The following is a 13,912-nucleotide window of genomic DNA, read 5'->3' as shown; positions in this document are numbered from 1 at the left end:
GGGAAAACTGCAGCTCCCTAAGCTCTGAAGTGTTGCTTAGAGATGTTGAAATGCTGATACAACTGACATCACGCATGGCACGCTCCTTACAGGTGTGCAGGGCTAGACACGATGCATGTTCTTATTGCACTTTCTTTCCTCTTGTCCTGCTTCTGTTTTTCTCTTCTGGGTTTTAGCATGAGTCTATTTTCCATACAAAATAAAGTTCCTATACTGGGCCTAAGATTTCAAGTTCAAAATCACCATTTGGCTACCAGCATTTGGTCCTGTTTGCTTCATCTGCTTGCTTTTGTCTTGGTCATAGAAAGAGTGTTTCTTTATGTGGGTGTGCTTGACCTGTACACCAGGATCTCATAGAGCCCTACAATCTATTTTCTTTTTACTTTAATAAGTAAAACTAGGGTTTCATGCAGGAAAGGGGATGTTTTTGATTGTAATTACAGAGCGTTTGACTGCTTTTCGTTCACCATGCTTACAGCTGAAACTTGATGTAAGAACCTGAGCCTTCCTTTAATCATTAGCCAATGTAGATTTCATTACAGAACTGCGACAGGTGAAAGGATCAAGGCCTGAACAATGTCAAACACTGACTGAACACAATTTTATCATGCACATATCATATTTATGTTACCAAGCTCCATCTGTCAAAAGAGGTCAGTGAATGAAACTCAATAACTGTCTGTCAAATGTTCCTCCTTCACAAAATGTAAATTTTTTATCTATATAATAATACAAAACATGGTAAACAAACAAAATACCTTTGGTGAGAATAAAAAGTCTGTGTTGTATTTGGCCTCCTTGGCAGAGCCAGCATCTAATGTAGTCAGGAAGTTTAAACGCTGCAGCGTGTTTCCCACTTAGCCTCCCTGTTGTATCCAGGTGTGGTGTGAATACAGACCAGCATTTGCCAGCTGTCCTTTGGATGACTGCCTGGTTTCTGCCAGACAGACGTCTTCCCAGAGAACAATCCACATCAACACAGAATATAATTGCTACCTTTTGGAGGCAGTAGGAAACAGCAATGACTGGATGGGTGAAAAGAATTAATTAAAGCTAACCCACTTATTGGGCAGTGGAGAGGAGGGTGAGGGGAGGGACTATTCTGTGGTGAAGGGAGATTCTTATTGGATCAGACAGCCAGCAAGGAGCGTGTGTGTGCATGGGTAGGATAGTGGGTCACTGATGTAGAGGCAGGGCTTCATTTCCAGAGGGTGATGCATTGATAAATAGCTAAGAGTATGTTTGCGTATGTTGTACTCTACACATGGCTGTATGGATGGTGTTTGAGATTAAGCAAAATTGGCGGGTATTGTAGGAAAAATTCTTTGTCTCACTTCTGATTAAATGATAATCACATATTGTCCAATAGGGTGACCGACAGGCCTTGGGCTTAAGATTTGGAGGAGAATGTGTTACCATGGTTACTGAGAAAGCACAGCTATAACCATGTTTTAACCAAGTTTCTGCCTTTTGTTTGTACAGGTTCATTTTAGGCCTTGGAGAATCCTTGGGGAACGGGACAGGATTGTACATGAAATCAGCAATCTCCTCAGTTATATTTTTCTCTGTAGCTCAAAAGTGATCTCTCTGATCTTTCAGACATTCCTTCATTTACTAGCCTTCTAGTAGTAAACAGGACCCATCTGATTTGGATGTGTGACCACTGTAATTAGCTCTCTCTTTATATATATATATATATATATATATATATATATATATATATATATATATATATATATATCCCTTCAATTTACAAAAGGGCTTGATGATCCAGTTTCTACATCAAATCTCTGACGGCTCAGGCTTATCGTCTTCTGGTAATTATTTTATTTTCAGTGAAAGATACACATGAAAATTCAGTGGATTCAGGTAAGTGGCTTTCCTTTTGACAATGATTACACAACTGGGGATAGAGTAAAGATTTAAAATGTCACTTGGTTCAGTTCCAAAACTGCAGAAATCATAGTCTAAAAACTACCGTAAAAAAAGGTGAGTCGAGTATCTCCTACCGTATCATATTGCTCGCAGTTAATTTCCGATGCTATAGATCATAGGGGAAATATTATTCTTAAGCTCTTAAGCGTCTTATCTCCGAGACATCCAATGTCTACAGCGCACGCAGCCAAATTATTCGACTATGCTGTTGGCTCTGGTTTTTGTGCTGACGAAGCTTGTACTGGTTTTCCAGTGACGCGCTAGGACCCAGCAGTTTGGTTTTCAGAGCCCATTGAAAATTTGGCACTAGGACCACGGAGCTTGTCTGGCTGCCTCGCAGAAAGAGAGCGAGCAGCACCGTTTCTTTGTTCCAGCCACAATATCGTTTCCCCTCCACCAGTGCGCAGTGATTCTCTCCGCTCTCCCCACAACAGTGCTATACGGGTCTGGATGATTGCAGAGGCTGCGACATGGCTGTGAATCTCAGCAAGAACAGACTGGCCCTCCTAACAGCTTATCAGGATGTTATCGATGAGACGTCTGCCGTCGACTGGTAAGATAATTGACGTAAATTATGACTGTGGCTCATTGGTTTTTACCGTTTAATGGCACCACGAAAGGGTTGGACTGTAACGGTGCTGATGCTCGGAACGGGGCGCGTGCTTGCTCCTGGAATGGATGCAACATCCCGGGGGGGGGGGGGGGTGTCAGTCTAGCGGGGGGAGGGGGGTTGCGGGTGATGGTGGTAAAAGTGTTAAAACGATTGCTTGGCTATTTCTGGGACAAAATATTGCATTAGATAGTTATTTAATGGCGAAAGTAAATAAAAAAATTATATATATATATATATAGTTCGAATGAAATGTCGATAAATGTCAGAAAATAAGAGCAGAGTGCTTACAAGTATTTCAGTTTCTACAAAATGTATATTTTCGATGTAGTGTAGCATTACCACTGCGGATAGCAATTCGTGGCACCCATTGAAGAGCTGTGCAAGTTTTTCCCTTGATTCAACGACCGTACTTCATTGTACCTATTCTTCTCGGGTCGCGTAAAACATTTCGAGCATTTTAGAAATCTGTTTAAACGTTTGCTGCTGTACGACAGAGGCGCTCATCGTCGTTTTCGTCCCGGCACGGGGCGGAGGTGGGCGAGGCAAGAAGTGTCAGTCTGACATCCCTGTATTGTGATGTTTTAGTTTCCTTTCATGTTGAACGTTTCAGTTAGGTTGCCGCACATTTCACCTGTACCGCAAGTATTTGATAAAAACGGAATTCAGTGTTTAGTTCCCATTTTCTTTTTTTTCCTTCGCCATGCGCTTCACGATGACTTACATGTTCAGCCGTGTTTCGCTTCTCTTTGTGTAAAATACTCATTGCGGCCTGTGGATGTTGGTGCAGATGTAAAGGCCCCGAAGCACATGGTTAGTATATTTGAATGCGTTTTTGGTCTATCTTTGTCTCAAGGGTTGACGGCCTGTTTTAGTTTTGCTTGTTTGTTTGTTTTTTTTTGTTGTTTTTGTTTTTATACTAAAACGTGTTTTAAAGACCAGACAGATCGCTTTACCATAGTTTATGGGTTATAGCCTGAATTCCATATTCATAATTACAGGGGCAGCATTTAATAGCAGATTAACAGATTGTCTTTCACAACCATGCAATAGGTTTGATTTGTAATGGACCTTTAGACAGTTTGTATAAACCACCTAGGGACTTTATCCACCTCCAAATATAACACCCCTTACATTATATTTGAGCATCTCTAACAGCAGTGAGTGAGAAATCTGGAAGATTAAAAAATGTTCACCATGTTATGTTTTGGCCCAGCTCCTTCATGTTTGCTTGTTTCTTTAATTACTCTTCCACTTCCACTGATATTACAAATGCTCCAGACTTGCCCCCGTTACTCACACTTGAAGCAATGCGAATAAAGATGAGAGTTTACACTGACCCTTCAAACAACTGTCTGCCTCATATAAATCCCCCTTGAACTCAGGACCAAAGAATGCGTCTGCCCTATATCAAACCAACACAGTCTCCCTCTGAGCCATGCGCGACTATGTCAACACCAGCAGCATGCGGGGCTCATCTTGGTTGTAAGCGAGACTCACCGCGTTCTTTTATATCCACATAACTGACCTTCTCGATGAGTGCGGCTGTCCTTGTCCGAGATTATTCCTTTCCTCCTTTTTCTGTCTGGCATCCACTGCTTTCTGCTGTAGCAATCAACACACACACTCATCAGTAAGCCCAACAGCCATGTAACCTGAATACAAAGCAAACGCCATGCAAGCTACTGTAAAACACCCAGGGCTAACCACCATCTGAACAGTAATCACCACTCTGAAGGTAAGCAGACCATATGATTGTCTTCTCAAGCTAGGCAAGGGAAGTAGGTCATGATGGCTTAAGATGATGGACAATAATGTTTGTTCTCCAAGCTAATGTCACAAAGAAACATCAGTATTTTCAATCTGATGGGTCCCAAACAGAATCAGATAAGGACGGCACGTAGTTTAAAAGATGGTAGTGCAGAACATCAGTTTTACTGAATCTCAAACGGGCATAGACACAGGGAATAGACAGAAGGCTGTAACTAGGCTGTGTGGAATGTGACTTCCACTTCAAGTCTAAGTGTTCTAATGAGCAGTCGTATCTGGATGCTCAGTTTGTTTCAGGACTGTTGCATTACAGGGCTGGATGAATTCTTGATTATGGGGAGAGCGTCTTATTTTGAAAGTGGAATAATAAAACACACCAGGGAAGAATAGAAATGTTTCTGTATGTCACAAACACATGAGCCCAATTTCTAGCAGTACCACTTCATATTTATTGTTGTGACTGCATGGAGATCAAAGTATTAGTATGGACTGTTAAAAAAGGAGATTGCTGCCCTGTCACCTTAATTAACCTCTTAAATAAGTGATCTTCAATCCCCAGGTTTTCAGTCTTCAAATATACATATTAAGTTCTTCACTACTCAGAAGAACAGTGCAGTGGTGTTGAGTAATTGAGGAGCTGGACTCTCATTTGAGAACATTGGTAATATGCAAAACTTAATATTCTATGGACTAATACACACTTTCTTTTCAGCTCAGTGATCAAAATGTTTCTTCAGCCAGTGCAGTGCAGGATGTCTTGTATAACACCATCATTATATGAATGTGTTTATGGGCTATTTATATGTTTTAATGTAGTTTATGGTTCTCGTGTGCAAAAAAAGGGAAATCAAGTAAAATGGACAAGAAGACGCTTCAAGAACTCTTTTTTTAAATTTCAAACTGAAAAGAACATAACTCTCACTTTGGCTCCTGCACAATAACCACCTTCTCTGAATGCAGGGATCGTTTCTCCCTGCAGAGCGACGTTAGAAAGCAGATGGGCTGAATCCTCTGTAATTCTTGTCTTGGTCGTCTGAGTGGCACACAAACAGAGAAATTTCAGAGTCAGCACAGAGGCCCCTGGAGACATCTCTCTTATTTGCATTTGATACTGCCAAGAAAGCCGTGAGAGCAAAGGGATTTCTCAACTCGAGTGACGTGCCATTCCCTTAAGTGTAACCATTTTGTGAAAAGTTCTGAATTAAGGCCGGGCCATGAAATCACCTGGGGGAGTTGCCCCCCCCTTGCGCCCACCCTCCTTACCCGCCATACAACCTTGGATCAGGTCAATATCCTAATCCTGTTCTGCCCTCTGCAGTTTTTCAGTGACTTTCTGCTGTTAGAACATTGTGAAACAGGAATATAAATGCCACGTTTATTTTTCTTTGGAATGTGCCCTTGTAAATTTCAATGACCAAAATCCAGACCAACTGCTTGGCGATAAGCAGAAAGATTCATCATCCCACAGCAAATGCAATAATGATGTATGGGGGGAAAATGCAGATATGACATGGCATAACTGATGAGGGCTTCTGTACCATGCTTCCTCAGACATAAGGGTGCATTGTGCTTGTAGTTGCTGCTTTGGCCTCTCTTCGGATGGAATTGAGGTCGTCTATGGAAGATGGCTGATGTAGAAATCGGGTAATATGGAGTAAACAGTCTTCATCTCACAGAAATTACCAAGGGGCCCGGCTCTTGAACTCTGCCATTAATGCAGAATAAACATGTCGACCTCCTAGTTGAGATAACAGCCGGACCACAGAGGCTTTGTGAATAGGCTTGAGTAGAGTATGAATTGAGATTTCAGAGCAGCTGATGCAGCTGCTACTAATAAACATATATTAATTTTCAATTTGTTTTTACCAAACCTGTGCTTGGTTTTTATTTATCTGTGGTGGTTGATAAAAGATGGCTTCAGATGGCAGCTTGCCTATATCAGTGTCTGTGAACAAGCCTCTCCAAGTATAATGAACTTCAGTTCATTTTCACCCTGAGTCATAGAGTCTAGTGTGGGTGTCGATTTAAAAGCAAAGAGTTTTCAACCAAGGGAGAAATGCATGTGTAACTAAGAACACTCGCTGACACCTCATATGAAGGAAGAGGAAAATTCTGAGATAAATGGGAGCTCTTCAAGAAGCTTCCGCCAGCACTCGCTGTTCCCTGTTAAAGTCCTGCATAACCTTAGGTCAAAGATGATGAAAAGGGAAGAGATTAATAATAGTTGGACATCAGTGATGGTTTAGAAATATTAGAATGCTGATTTGAACCTGAACAGCATCTGCAAGTTGACACAGAGCTATGTTAGTCACTGCCAGACTTTGTACCGTCATCATTTTTGTGTGGTTTTTGGCACAAAGCGCTGGAGCTGTGGGATTTTGTTATAAATTTTCTGACTCCTGTCTTTGAGTGTCCAAGAACACACCCTTGTAGGAGGAAGAGTAAAAAAGTCATATGGAAATGTCACATTGCCATGTTCGGGACTATAACCCAGACAGAAGTAGCACCTCACTTCTGATATGGTGGGGTGAAAATTTGTGTTATTGAAATTTGGAATCATGTACGCGTGGCAGTAGTTTGAAACAGTTAGGCTTTGAAAACATATTTAAGATTAAATTCCTGGTGATTGAGCAAAAATTATTTTCCATTCTCAAAACATGGATGAAACAGACAGTAGGCTAAGAGAAATTCTTACTGGTTATAATATATTCTAATTTGAGCCTAACTTGCAGTCCTTGAAATTTTCAAAAGCCTGTTGTACGTCAATTTTTCTATTAGCCATATTTTAAAATCTAAAAGTACTCAAATTAACTGGTATGTTATGTTACATTAGACTTTCATTCACAGGCTACACATGAACTGAAAGGACAACTTTTTTCTTTTTAAAATGTGTGTTCTTATTGGTGCTAAAAATAACAAAAAATAAAAAATTAGGCATGCACTGGTGCAAAATCTGCAGTGGAAATCTAATAATCCAGCTAACATACCTGTCCAGACCGTGATGGGAGGTGGGTTTATCATCACTTTTTTTTTTTCTTTTCTTTCTCTGAAACCCCCCCCCCCCCATCTGGTTCATTGTCTATAGTACTTACTGTTGGTGCCTAAAGGTCAGTGCTCCAAGCAAAGTGGAGATATTTTACTTCTCCAAATATAACAAGCTAAAAGTCCTGGCATGTCGCATCAGTACTTTGAAAAGGTGTTGGGTCAAATACCTGCTCACCCACATGGTTCTGGCAGGCTTGTCTCTGGCTAAGGGTTCAGGCTCTGCACCTATTTAATGGTACCTGTATGTGAAAGCAGAAAGAATGCCTTTCACATCACAAAACCTTACTTTTATATTACCCTTCTGCATGGATTACCAAATCTTATGAGCCTTTTAAGGGAATGCTTATGGGAGGTCTGTGCCAGGCTGAATTATTCCTCTCAAGTGGGAGTACTAGCAGGCTTCTCATGCCTGGATGGGTCAGAACTTCTGGCAGTATCATCCCACACCACCACTTTGCTGTTGTGACTCTGATGATAATAAGGCAGCTTCCCAACATCTGGCTGGGGTGATAAGCCACTGTGTGGTCATGCTATCATGTTGGGATGATACTCTTGAGTCTGTAAGTGGAGACTTTCAGAAAAACACAAAAACAGTTTGTAGAAGGTGAAGCCCTTTTTTAATGTTCCAATCAGTTAGTGATAAATTTTCAACCCATGTTCCCTAGATATGTTGCACTCATCATATTAAGAGTACATTGCATATCTACCTAAGGAATGGTTTGCAGGACTATAAGTATATAAACCTCTTTAGAATAAATCATGCCTGGCTCTGAGAAATGGCAGAATTGGCAGCAGTAGAGGACATTTTTGACGAATGCTGGATGTACTAGGATGAAGCCATGTGCTGTGGGACTTGGATGTTCTCTGCTCATGCTGGGCTAACTGGGTTTGCTGGGTATACTAATTTTACTAATTTCCTCCAGGTGCTAGTTCTTGACTTGAACGTCCTCCACCGCAGACAGTTCTTTTGTGTGTTCCTAGGGCCTTTCCATTCATCCTTTACACTATTGTCCTTTTAAGGAAGGAAGGACACTGCAGTGTACCACTGTTTCTACAAAAGCTTCCAGTCGTCAGACTAGTCAGATTTATTCTTGTGGGTACTTTTTTTGTGCCAGATGTTCAATATAAGCTTATAAAGATCTTTTATATGTTTTTTTTTTTGGCTGAGCATAGCCATATTCATATTTTGATCATTTAACATCTATCATCTAAATAATATTCACACACACACTACAGGACCTTGATACCTCTTTTTAGACTGCCAGTTCATTTTTAGCATCCAGATGAATCTAATGCAATACAAGTTTATTACAAGGCAGTATAGAGGCTTGAAAAGAAGCATGTTTTGAGTTACCTTTCATGCTTGAGAGAGCAGTCCTAACAAGGATCAACTATAAGCTACAAATAATCAGTGCTCATCAAGCTGAGCCTCATAAAAAGGAATCTAAAAATAATAACCATTAAATTACTCATGCTGTTTGCAGATGAAGAAGTCTATCTTTCATTTGGTTAATTGATTGTGATTCAAGCGTTTTTGGTCCACGGTTCTGTTGCTGTAATGTTGTTTACTCTCCACGGTTAGTTGGATGGCTATAGCATCGCTTGTGCTGACGCCTCCTGGGTGCACTTACAGTTTTAACCCTTGGAACGGTTTGGAATACAGCCCAGACTGACTACAGGAATTTACCCTGCTGTTTATTTGCTGAAAATGTTACTCTTCCTGTTTGTGGTGCCTTGCACGATTGAGATATTGCAGAAAGTAAAGGTGTATGGTGTGTTAGTAAAAACACAAATTCCATCTTTGGCTAAGGAACTGTGGTTATATAATTAGTCTATCTGATTATATTCACATGTTTTTTACAAAACAATTATAAGAAAGATATGGAAGATGGGAAGGATGAATAATATGTCTCTGGGTCTTGCATGTGAAAATCTGTGAAATCATTTTCAGGGGACTGTAAGTCTTTTCTAGAATGTTCCAGAATAGCTTAGTTGGCATGTCAGTCAATAAAATCCTTGTGGAAAAATGTGATCTAATCCCGTTTGAACATTGGTATTTATATCCTCCAATATGGTTGACAAGAACCAGACTCCTATTCGTGGATGAAGCTCAGAGATTTTTGGGAAATGATTTACTCAGTGTGGGTGTTGGTTGAAAGCACCAAGCTTTCAGAAAGCGGAAGGGGAAGTGGATTTAGAACCAAAAACTCATCATCATAAACCATTCATCTTGAAGGACATGTTCATGTGGGAGTGACGCTTTGTAAATTAAATGAGACGCACATTTTAGAGGGTCCTTTCTACTTCCTAAACGTTTCACTCACTTTTCATTTTAATACTAGCAACATATGAGTCCTGTATATTCAGTCTTTCTGCATCTGTACCTGTTTTCAGGTTGGTTACATGTTCACACACTCTTCCAAAAGCTCCTTTCGATTTGACTCTGTCTGATGTCGTTGCTCAAAGTCTGTCTTCTCAGTACTGGTTACCGTGTGTTTTAGTGGGCTGCAGCTGATGCTCTGGGTCATATGCAGCGGGTCTCTGTGGGCGGGTGGCGTTGTGGCTGTGGGGCCTCGGTGCTCCTGTGAAGTCCATCTGGCTGCCCGCTCAGCTGTGCTCTCATCCAGAATAATGCCATTCGCTCGGAATCATGCCCAGCTCTAGGAATAAAGGAGTTTGCCCTCGACTGATGCATAGGAATTTAGAGATGAGAACACCAAACATAAATGGCACTAGTAGTGCATCTCCACAGAAAGGCGCACAATGCCTTTGCAAGCCTGCTATCTGTTTTTGTTTTTGTTTTAATCAGTTAATTTCTGATTCTTTTGACTATGCTTTGAGTATATTGATGAAATGCTGCATGTTTAGGCTGCATATGTGCAATAAAAGACTTGCCAGGAGCACTTTTTTTTTTCTTTCTTTCTCACAATAATCATAGTAAATTATTAATTCAGTCATCATGTTTGAGACCTTTGAGATTTTGTTAGGGGAGAGGCTTCCAGTCAGCATGAACACTCAAATGTATGTAATTTGCTGTAATGGTTTAAATGTGCCCTGTAACATGTGCTTCCTCTTACATTCACTAGATCATGCATATTACCGTTTGAAAATGGCTGTCTTTGTGCAAAGAAATTTCTCTCACTTCACTAACATCCATATTACAGATTCCAGAGAGACAGATTGCTGAAATAATGACTTTGATGTCAATTGTATGCTCACAGCACCCTGAGTGCTGCTAAAAGAACCATAGATACGACAGGATTTTTTTTGTGGATTATATTGTATCTTTATGAATCCCACTGTAATTTAACATGGGGAATCAGGATTTTATGCTCTTATTATATTTAATGGAAAGACTTCTCAGAGCCCAGTTTAGCATGGTTGTACTCAAATAAGAGGCCAGGCTCCTCCAGCCTGAAGGAATCAGAGAGAGGCTACAGAATTAGAATTAGGTAATTTATATGTATGGCACTCTGATTGAGGCACTACCTGTTGGCACAGAGACTATGTGCCCCCGCAGTCGAAGTCCAGATCTTTTCAATTCCCAAGGTGCTATAATCTGACTCATAGAGTATTACTACCGCTGATTTAAGGGTCACAGCAAGTGTGAGTATGACATCCCGGAAAAAGTGTCATGTGAAATATACTTCTGTATATTTGCCATGTATACTTCTGTAACTTGTCATGTAATTCGTCTCCCTCAGAGCCTCCTGGGAATTAGCCAGCCTATCCAAATTTGCTTAAACATTTTTTTTCTCTTTTTTTTTCATACCAGGATTTTTTTTCACAGCTGAAACATTAACCTTATTACATACATCCATGTTCCTGTTTTCTTGTCTGTATGGTAAAATGAGCTTATTGGATTGCAGCTAAAACCATGTTGACTGTATTTTACTACTAGTCACCAAAAGCTAACAATTTAAGGTACTCACTAGTAGGGAGGGCATTCTGAATTAGGAGCCTGAGAGAAAAGTGTGTTGATGAATCAGGGTATTCATATGATCCACAAATGTAAATCATTTAGTCTCAGAGGCCAGATTTGCATGGATCCTTGCCATGTCACCTCAAGGCTTCATCAGTGTTTTATTGCAAGGCACAACACAATTGCAATATGTATTAATGTAATTGCAACATGCTATTTTGGTTCTCATTGGTGCATCACTACTATTGAGCAGAGGAACATGCAAATCATGATTTTGGGTAATCCATAAACTAAATCTAGAAATGAAATTGAGGAAGAGCTGTATATAGAATCAGCCATTGTTTCTTTTGGGGCTTAAGATCACGGAAGTAGGGGTGAAAGCAGTGATTCCTTACACTGTTGCCTCTGGGCAATGATCTCATCTCTTTCATTCTGAAATGATGGGGGCGTGGGGCAGTTGGGGATTCGGAGCCAGCCTGACCTGCAAAAAAGCCTGGAAAATTACTGATGTACAACTACATTTCATATAGGCTCAGCTGAGCCCACTGAGCAGGACTGCAGTGGTCTAAACATACTGTGCAGAATGAATGAATATGCATGAGCATTTAAGTGTGAATGAAGGGTTAGGCTAGAAGTTAGGCTGTTTGAAAATGGCCACCAATGAAGTCCAAGGGCAGGACTTGACTTAAGGATTGCTATCTCATCACAAATTGGTGGAATTTTTACATTCTATGATGATGATCATGTTCATGCAGTAGCACTTGTCAGTTGCTGATTTTACTCTTATCAGCTTCATGCAAATTTTCCAAATGGTGTTCTCACAGGGGTCACTTCTCATTTAGCTGGGGAGTAGGGAGTGTCAAACGCTGATGGGTATGAAAGAAATGTGTATGGTTACATACACATGCTGTAATAAGACATTCAGGACCAGTAATACCACATCTAAATTTCACAATAAGTATTTTCGATGAACTCTTTCTGTTGGGTTTGGGAAGAGAAGAAATTTATAATGGACATACCTGTGTTGGAAGTGCTGTGTTAACGTGTGAAGTTAAAAGCAAAATAATGTTAACGGGATCAATTACAGGTATTGATGACTTGTTCTTTTGCTGGGCAAATGACTCAGGGCCAGCGGGATATCTGCAGTACCTTGTCGATTCTTGATGTGTCTCTATTTCTGGCCTTGGTCTCAAGTGCAGGTTATGGTGACTGTGTGTTGTATTAGGAAAGAAGGAAGGTAGGACAAAGCAATGGTTAAAGGGGTCTGGTGGAGGAAAGGAAACGAGAGATTTGAGATTGAGATCTTGATCTAGAGCAAGTGAGTGAGAGAGAAGGGAGGGTGAGAGTCTGTTAGGCCCAGCTGCAGTTTGCTGAGGTAAGCATGCCTATGGTGGAGTGCTCTGGCTAAGTGCAGCTGAGGATTGGTAGTTAAGCTCTTAGAACAGTCTGTTCAGGCATTCTGGGAAGTTGTGTCTCAGATCCACCCTTTCTGCCCGAATACAAGGATGATGGCTGTTCATTTTATGCCAGGTAGTCTTTATGCGCCACTTTGTGAATCACACTTGTTTTGACTGTCTTTCACAGGGTGTGCAGAGTAAGAGGACAGTGGAGTCTAACATCGTTGGCTGTTGCTTTGTGTTGCTGATTACCTTGTAGAATGGAGATGAGGGCGGAAAAATACAGACTGCACCGGGCCTCGTCATTCTTGGCAAGGCTTCTCTCATTTCTGCTCTAAAGTAGAAGGGGGGGGGGGTCTGCTGGACCACTGCAGTGGAATTTTAATACCCTGCAGGCATCAATCAATGTGAACGAGGTCAGGTTCAGTTCTCCACTGTTTCCTGAGTGTTCTACATCCATCTGTCTTCCTGCTTGTGCATGTAAGGGACTATTTGACAATGAAAGCTGAGCTAATGTAGGGGAATACCAGCATGTAATTAACAAAATGCCAGCAACGTACTAAGCCTTCAAATTTACATTACATTGTTGTATGTTCTAGGCATGGCTAATATTTTGGACAACTTACTGATGCTGCCAATAAGATTTGATAAGTTTGGTAACTGTAGTCTTGTATGTACAAGCCTCATCAGGATACAGTAGCTCACAATTGTGATTAATTATTTATGGGACTTAAAGAAGAGGTGCAGCTAAATTAAAATCCCTCTCTGTCTGGAATGGAAAAAAGACAAAGATGTTGCCTTCTTTGTGTAAATTAAGATCCATGATTGATGCTGTACCAGGACTGGTAGATAACCACTGTGGCTAAATTTAGCGGATTGGGGACAGTTTCTGTAATAGAGAACAAAAGAGGTAATGGAAGGGGATGTCATTGGCTTTTGTACTCTGCACTCATTTTCTGATCTGTCTTCAAGGTGAAAGTACGTAATGTGGGGTTGAAGCATGATGCCAATAACAAAACTGATGGTAAAAATGTTGTTAGGTTGCTGTGCAGCTAGCAGCATCTTTTCATTGAGAGAGGGAAAACATGTGTGGACTGTTTGACAACCTTCCTGAGTACAGGAACACTTTGTGTTGTAGATTTTAAAAAAGCTGAACATGGAACAAGAGCATGAAGGTGCATGTGGAGCATGAAATAGGCTGTGGTAACTCAATGGTTAATGTACTCGACTAGT

General features: G+C 40.7%; 1 protein-coding gene across 9 annotated transcripts in view; it reads left to right on the top strand.

The window, feature by feature from the left end:
* The first annotated feature begins 1,915 nt into the window (after positions 1 to 1,915).
* dbn1 (drebrin 1) overlaps positions 1,916 to 13,912 on the top strand; it is a 49,402-nt gene continuing 37,405 nt past the window's right edge. For 3 of the 9 annotated variants that reach the window (XR_014124887.1, XR_014124886.1, XM_081719205.1), the window contains exon 1: positions 1,917 to 2,488. Coding sequence is in view for 7 of the 9 variants with exons in the window: in XM_081719205.1 (XP_081575331.1) it covers positions 2,406 to 2,488 (83 nt within the window). In the remaining 2 variants the exon portion in view is untranslated. Of the gene's footprint in view, positions 2,489 to 13,912 lie in introns of all 9 variants that reach the window. The other 6 variants (XM_081719206.1, XM_027000097.3, XM_081719208.1 and 3 more) reach the window with 6 other exon arrangements.

This window comes from Electrophorus electricus, chromosome 8 (assembly GCF_041902795.1).
Source record: "Electrophorus electricus isolate QZ-2024a chromosome 8, ASM4190279v1, whole genome shotgun sequence".
In the NCBI taxonomy this organism is placed as follows: Eukaryota; Metazoa; Chordata; class Actinopteri; order Gymnotiformes; family Gymnotidae; genus Electrophorus; species Electrophorus electricus.
Note: the sequence above shows the minus strand (reverse complement) of the source record. Positions and strands in the feature narration are given on the sequence as shown.